Source organism: Citrus clementina, unplaced genomic scaffold (genome assembly GCF_000493195.1).
Source record: "Citrus clementina cultivar Clemenules unplaced genomic scaffold, Citrus_clementina_v1.0 scaffold_1, whole genome shotgun sequence".
NCBI classification, from domain to species: domain Eukaryota; kingdom Viridiplantae; phylum Streptophyta; class Magnoliopsida; order Sapindales; family Rutaceae; genus Citrus; species Citrus x clementina.
Genome location: NW_006263303.1, coordinates 10686222 through 10694193, shown reverse-complemented (window position 1 = coordinate 10694193; position 7972 = coordinate 10686222). Strand labels below are relative to the sequence as shown.

The window sequence follows — 7972 nt, the reverse complement described above, 5'->3', positions numbered from 1 at the left end:
ACCTCTTTATGTCTCTCATTCTGACAAGACTTGACGGTTAGGGTTGGTACTTGGATACATTTGAAAGATTCCACTACTGTTTTAGCTTTAGTAGCTATATACACAAATCTTCTTTCTTCCCTTTGAATATAAGATGGTGCCATGCACTCCAAGTTACCTAGAACAGAGCCATCACCTATTCAGTATCAACCTTACCCATTATTCTTACCAATTCATGCAATATGTTGAAAATGTCTTGACCTGTAATAATTCTAATCTCTGCTGCAAACTGAGTGTTTTTCTAAATTTTACGAGTTGACTTACAATCCATTAAAGCATGAAAGATAGTCTCTATATGACTCCCATAAATCTGACAAGAGGGTTGTGCTAATATTTTCCTCCTCCATAGGTCTAAGTAGTCACTCTTTGAAAGAGAACCTAAAATGAAAAGATAGTAGTCCACATGGATATGTGCCACTTATAAATTGGGTGTCTTTTTTTGATCAAGTTGCTTTAGTTGAGTTGGTGAGTTTTAATTACAGAGTGAGTGGTAGGTGATCGAAGAGTTATTACAGTAGATTTTAATACTAGTGACTCATGGACATAGAAGAACTAATTGTAAGTGTAAAGCAATCATACTAAAAGAAGAAAAGAAGAGTAAAGTGGTTATCGGGGACATCATGAAAGACAAAGAGAGAAAGCTAGTTGTTGAATGTCTTTTGGGCAAAGTTTTGCATTCAAGAGGGGTTAACAAAGAGGGTCTTAAATCAGCCTTGCAACAAGTATAGAGAACAGTAGAAGAGGTTAAAATTGAAAGCTTGGGGACTAAGATGTTCATGTTCAAATTTGCCTCTGAATCTGATAAGAGGAGAGTTCTATCAAGAGGATCGTGGCACTTTGAAAGAGCTTTGATAGTTCTCAAAGAACCAAGTGACATCAAAGAGATAACAAAGCAGTCATTCACCTATGCACCCAAGTATAGAATGAAAAAGGTAGCTGGATAAAATGCACAAGGATCTATGGGCATCTTAAAACAGGGCAAAAGAAGCAAACATGCACTTTGCAGAGGCAATTAACAGGTTTGTTTGATACCCCTTGGCTGTGCTTTGGTGACTTCAATGAAGTTTAACATTAAATGAGAGAATATATGGCAATGATAGAAATCTAAATATGATCTCTGAGTTTAGAGAGACTCTGCAAGATTGTAATTTGGTTGATTTGGGTTGCAAAGGCTTCAGGCCTTATTTTGTAGAAGAGAGATTAGATAGGTTTCTATGTAATTAAGATCAGAGAGATAAATATAATGATTATGTTGCCACAAATCTAGACATAGACCTCGGACTATTACCTTGTGTTGATGGAGGTGAAAGATTAAGGTAGGGGATTAAGTCATAGGAGAATAAGTGTTTTAGAGCTCATTATGAAGACATGTGGAGCACTTATGATGCTTACAAAGAAATAATTAGAAATGTGTGGAGACGACATGATAATTGGAAGAATGACAACCCTATTGAGCGAGGGTGGACACCCGCAAAAGGTAAGACAGTCTCGTAAAAAACAACATGACCGAGAGGTATAAACTCGGCAATAACTCAGTTGAAACTCTAGAGTAAAAAATGAGTTTAGAGGGAGACAAAAAGAAATTGGAAAAGCTAGTGGATAAGTTGAAAGAGCTAAAATACAGTGACATCCAATATACCAATGGTGAGGAGATTAAGAGTGTTAAAAGACAAATCACAATATTTTGATTGATGAATAAATCTACTAGAATCAAATATCTCGAGCAGATTGGTTGAAGGAAAGTGATAAAAGCACTAAGTATTTGAGCCTTGAACTCTCAATGAATGTAGCTAAAGACATGATTAGCCTTAATAAAAAAGAAAAATTCAAGCATAATTGACTTCTCTAGATAATTGTGAAGTTTTTGGATCTGTAGTCTAGATCCTTAAAGATGTCAAACCCGCAAGATACAAATGGGCATTTGTGAGAATGAAATCACTAGGTACAAAGTGCAACTAGCTACATAAGGTTTCTCACAAAGACCTAGTATTGATTTTGAGGAAACATATTCTCTACTATGGATACTATTACATTTTGATTTCTAATCAATTTAGCAATCTTTGAAAGACTTGACATGCATCTCATAGATGTAGTGACTGTGTATCTGTATGAATCACTTGACACTAATATTTACATGAAAATCCCTGAAAGATTCAAAATACTTTAAGCATATAAATCAAAGGATCATAATAAGTGTTCAAATTGAAAATTTCAGGAAACATATGGTACAATCATTTGAGTGAATATTTGATTAATGAATTATATAAAACCGATCCTATTTGCCCTTATGTATTCATTAGAAAATCTAAATCTGGATTTACAATTATAACAGTTTATGTTAGTGATATGAACTTAATTAGAACTCTTGAAAAGCTTCTAAAAGATGTTGAATATTTAAAGAGAGAATTTAAAATGAAAGATTTAGGAAGGCAAAATATTATCGTAGCCTGTAGATCGAGCATAAAACAAACAAAATGCTTATCCATCAATCTACTTATGTTGAAAAAATCTTAAAGTGTTCCAATATGGATGATGCTCATCTGTTAAGCACTCCTATGGTTGTTTAGTCTCTTGATCCTAAAAATAATCTATTCCATCACAAGAAGAATGATGAAGAGATATTTGATTCCAAAGTATCATATTTAAATGCAATCGGTGCTTTATTTTACCTAGCTCAATGCTCCAGACCCGATATTGCATTCCTACGAACTTGTTGGCGAGATTCAACTTAGCACCCAACATAACGATATTGGAATGGCATCAAATATATCTTCTGATCTCTTCGCAGAACAACGGATGTGAGGTTATTTTTTTAAGTGAGCCAATAGAAAATTCTTGTTTTTATTGGTTATACAGACGCAAGCTACCTCTCTGCTCCCTACAAACGTTGTCACAAATAGGACATATTTTCACTTACAATGGCATGGCAATTTTGTGGCTATCTACTAAGTAGACTTTCACCGTCACCTACTCTAATCATTTGGAGATCCTTGCGTTACATGAAGCAAGCAGAGAGTGTGTTTGGTTGCAATCTATTATGCATTATATTCAAATCACAAGCAATTTGGCTTCCGTAATAGATATTCCAACAATTATATATGAAAACAATATTGCATGTCTTGCTCAAATTAGAGGAGGATACAACAAAAGAGATAGAACTAAATATATTTCACCAAAGTTTTTTTGTACTCATGAGGTACAACAGGACAAAAAAATTATGTCAAGCAATTATGCTCCACTAATACTTTTACTAATCTTTTTGTTAAATCTTTGCTCACATCAGCATTTGAGAAGTTAGTCCAAAATATTGGCATGCATCGACTTAACAAATTATCAAATTTATATATGACCTTTGAGAATATATTTCATCAAGGAGAGCATATTTTGAAAATAAGAGTTTATGTAGCTATGTTAGAAAAATATGCATTATACTCTTTTTTCTTCTATTATGTTTTGTTCCATTAGGTTTTACTAGCAAGGTTTTAACGAGGCAATATTAAGCACTTTAGGAAATAAAGTTTAATAAAGTAGTAATTCAAGGGGAAGTGTTGTGAAATGATGGCTCACCACTTTGGTGAAGAATCGCACATTCAAAATGTAGCACCCCCCTGGCTTTCATTACCTATATATATGTGATGCATATGATTGTTTTGTGTGTCAATAAAAATTGGCTTCATATAAGTTTAATAATGAGGTACTTGAAGTACTTTGTTTTGACCTAAAATTTTTCTTTATTTATAACATGATTAACAAATTTTAATTTCATATATATTAGCCCACGCGTGCTACTGATGGCCCATTGGCCACATGCTAGCCCACTAATGAAGTGTGCTTATTGTGAGTTATCCTGTCTGCTTTGAGCCATCTCTAATCATGCTTACCTTTTAATGCCTACATGCCTAAAATTCTCAATCATGCTTAGCCTAAGTGTGTGCCATGTCGTGCCGCATGCCCTACCAAAGCATGCTCGTGCTATGTTGTTACATGCTCTACAAACGCATATTGTGCCACGTGTGGCCCAACCTATTGGCCATCTATAAACATACTCTTTGAATTTTAAAATGTTGTATACATAAAACCTTATAAATTAATTAGTATAATGCACAACTCATAATATGTTTCAAGAGGCACGATGCTTATATTATAAGTTATATGGCTATTTTTACAATTCACTTCATTAGTGTGAAATGCACATTACTTTTACCAAGGGTGGATAGACAATTTCAAAATGAAATTATTTTATATTGGTTCAATTTTGGTTTTTAAGTTGGATTGGATGTAGTATAAATCATATCCAATCAAAACTGAAGTGCCCACATGCAGTCCTGGACTACTTGGGAAACATGACTAGCAAGCCTCACGAACTAAAACATAACATTGTAATGTTTTCCAAATTATACTTTTTCTTCTCAATTAAAAGGAAAAACGACACATATACTCCCAAATTGTGGGAAAATAATCATATAAACTCTCAAATTTTCAATAAGGCACGCTAAAGTCCCCTTTTAACTATAATACCCTTTAGCTTTATTAACTTAAAAAAGCTTACTATAAATATTTTATAATAAATAGAAATATGATATTATATACATTTTAAAATAATTTTAATTTTTTTAAAAATATTTTAATACTTTACAATCTTATTTTATATTAAACTAAATTGTATAATAAATAGAAACATAATATTAAAATAATATATAAAAATTTAAAATTATTTTTAATATTAAATAAAATAATTTCAATATTATTAATTCATGAGATATACAATATCAATTGTAAAATCTATTTAAGATTTATTTTAAAATTTTTATAATAAATACAAATGTATTATTAAAATAAATATAATAATTTACATTTTAAAAATTATTATATATTTTTAATATTCTAATATTATTAATCTATTAGAAAAACTAAGCTATTTAAATTGTATTTGTATTTATTAAAAATTAAAATTAATTTTTGGTTACTATTTACTAAAGATATTATAGTTAAAAGGAAGTCTTAATTTCTCTTATTAAAAATTTATGATTTACCTGACTATTTTTTAAAAATTTTGGGGTACAGGTGCCTTTTTATGAATTAAAATGAAAAAGGAAAAAGGAAAATTATCAATGGTATATTATTATCTCACAACGAAACTGTCACAATTCAAATTGTATGTCGTTAAAATTCAATTTAATTTTAATTTTAATTTATAACAATTTATTGACTTAACTCTAAGCCTAACTATCCGTTTTTTATTTAATTATTTTACAAATCGTATCAGTTCCAATTTTCAGAGTAGTTACTACTAGTTAGCAGTTACCGTCGGTAAAAGTTTTTCACATCATGTCAAGGTCCAAAGGCAAAGGAGTTGCCAGCCACCAATTTGTCGCGCTTTAACAAAACTCTCACAATAACAGCTCAGTGAAAGAAAGAGAATGTCACAAACGCAAAGCACCAAAGAACAAACTTGGCGACTCCAGCGAACGGAGCTGGTGGAGCTTTAATAAGGTATAGAGAATAAAATTTAAAAAGATTTTTCGAAAAAAAGCATCATGGATGATTTCAGATCCAGATCATATGGAGGCGGAGGCGGTGATGGACGAATGCAGATTGAGAATTACAGCAACGGCCCAACAACAACGGGACCCTCCTCTTATGGAATCAACAGCATGCAAGATCTGAGGTGTTACAGTGCAAGCTATGCAGCAGCATCAGTGACCGTTCCTCCCCTCAACAATAGCAACGATTTTAAGTTGAAGAAAGGCAAGTCAACAAGTGGATCAACCTCAAAAAGTTGGAGCTTTAATGATCCTGAGCTGCAGAGGAAGAAGAGGGTCGCTAGCTATAAGGTTTACACTGTTGAAGGCAAGGTTAAAGGCTCGTTTAAGAAGAGCTTTAGGTGGATTAAGGACAGGTGTTCTAGAATGGTTCATGGTTGGTGGTGACCTTATTTGTTGCCCTCTTTTCTTCAATTTGTTACATCTTTCAGTATTGGGTGTTAGTTAGCTTAATTGGTAAACCTTTTGGCGGTGATACAAGAGATCTGGGGTTTGAATTTCGCTCACCCAAGTGGGAAGAGAATTGGATTGCTAGAGGGCCAATAACAAGAATATACGATTTATAAAGTTGTTTTGTGAATTGGCTTCTCTTGATCAATAAGAATGATCTTGCTTCTCTTTGTTATCTCTGATATGATTACATGTTGTGGTGGGCATTGTGGTTATGGCGTATGAGTTGGTTTCATTAGATCGTTTAATCTACCCAAACACGAAAACTTATATGTTGTGTGCTCTTTCTGGTTGTGGCATGTTAAGAGACTGTAATTTCCCTTTCTTTGCTCATTCTTTTGAGATTTATTAGTTTTCATTTGTTTTGACTTCAAGGTGTCATATTTCTTTCAGAATTTGGTGGAGATGAGTGCCTGTTAGTCTCGTATTAATTTTGTCTTGAATTTGAGGTAGGTTCTTCAGTTCCTGATTTCCCACAAGTAGTCAAACGCTTTCTTGGGAATGTAGAATAGACCTTGCTTGACCTACAAAATTCAAAAGCCATCCCTGTTGATCAACTTTTGTCTTCCAGGTGATTTTATTTTTATTTTTCTTTAATTCAAGCTTACTTTGGAAAGCATCACAACCCTAGAGCTTTATGTATGGTATTCACATTTCTGGATAAAGAAATATCACAAATCACAATGATCGTTATTGAAATGAAACTAAGCAATAGATGGTCTACCTTATTCAGGAAGTCACCATTGCAAATACTGCATTACATTTTTCTATGTCTTGCTGTTGTTCACTTGATATGAGGATCAATATAGATAATCCAGGTTCAATTGGACTTCCCCATATTTCTAGATGACATATGTTTTTGTTTTATTGATTTTGCAATTATATTTTCTCTGTTTTTCTTAACACCGGAAAGCTTCATTTCCTGTGAGGCTATCAGTTCACTTATGGTATAAGTTCAGGTGTGGGAGCTCTTAGTAACTGGGTCCAAAATGAGGAAATCCTGGGAGATTTGCTTGGTAATGATCACTACTCTTTCACTTAGATCTCTTGGGCTAGTTCTGTATTGTGAATAATCAAATTTGCAGAGGTGCATTTGTGGAGCTCCCCGTTTCAGTAGAGTCATCCTAGGGCCAGTTAGCTTGAGTAGATATGGCATGGTAACTGAATTTCCTTTTTCTTTTTATCTTGATACAGCCCAAGAAACATACTACTTTCTTGTCACATTTCTGGCAGTTCTTGTATACCTCCTCTGCTGCTTTATAGTTTATAGAGATACATTAAAACTTTCCATCGGTGTCTGCTTGAATCATGACATATTTTCCTTATGCTGTCCAAGGGTGCGGTTTCCATCTTGTCCTACATAATATTAGTTTTATGGTTTATCGGTACAGTGGAGATGATCACTGCTGTTTGCATACTAGAGTGAAAATGTTAAAGCCTGGGTGTAACAATTATCAACATAGATACTGGAGGACGGGCACCAAACGGAGCTGCTTGATATCTGTGCCTCATGTTTAGTATTCTTTCTACTCTTTTAATCCAGTCGCAGCATAATATTTGAACTTGACTTCTAGTAAATTAATCTTGTATTTTGTATTGCAATTATGCTTACTGACGATCAGAGAGCACAGGGATTGTCAACCGTGGACGTGGCTGCTCAAATAAGAGCATACGCATGGTATGTGAGTCAGTCACGCAGTGCCTTTTCAGGGAGAAGATTGAATGGGCTCCTTTTTGAATAAGCTTCTTACCTGAGGAAATTATATATTAGTTAATTATGCATCAGTAAGCCTAGATTGTCCTGTTGTTTCTGATCTTTTGCATTTTTGTTTTTCGGCCCATTTAATATTATGTGCAGTGTACTGTGATGAAATCATGAAATAAAATGTATTGATGCTTAAATTCTGGCTGTTTCACGTCCATAGATTGGTTACAAACGC

The 7972-nt window shown here is 33.5% G+C and overlaps 1 protein-coding gene across 1 annotated transcript; it reads left to right on the top strand.

Moving 5' to 3' along the window:
• The first annotated feature begins 5419 nt into the window (after nt 1-5419).
• LOC18054499 lies at nt 5420-6317 on the top strand. Its single transcript, XM_006451443.2, has one exon. The coding sequence runs from the start codon at nt 5577-5579 to the stop codon at nt 5967-5969; it is 393 nt and encodes a 130-aa protein (XP_006451506.1). The 5' UTR covers nt 5420-5576; the 3' UTR covers nt 5970-6317.
• Nucleotides 6318-7972: the final 1655 nt, after the last annotated feature.

Coding starts and splice junctions, on each gene's coding strand:
- LOC18054499 (XM_006451443.2), top strand. CDS start 5,577: ATGGATGATTTCAGATCCAGATCATATGGAGGCGGAGGCGGTGATGGA.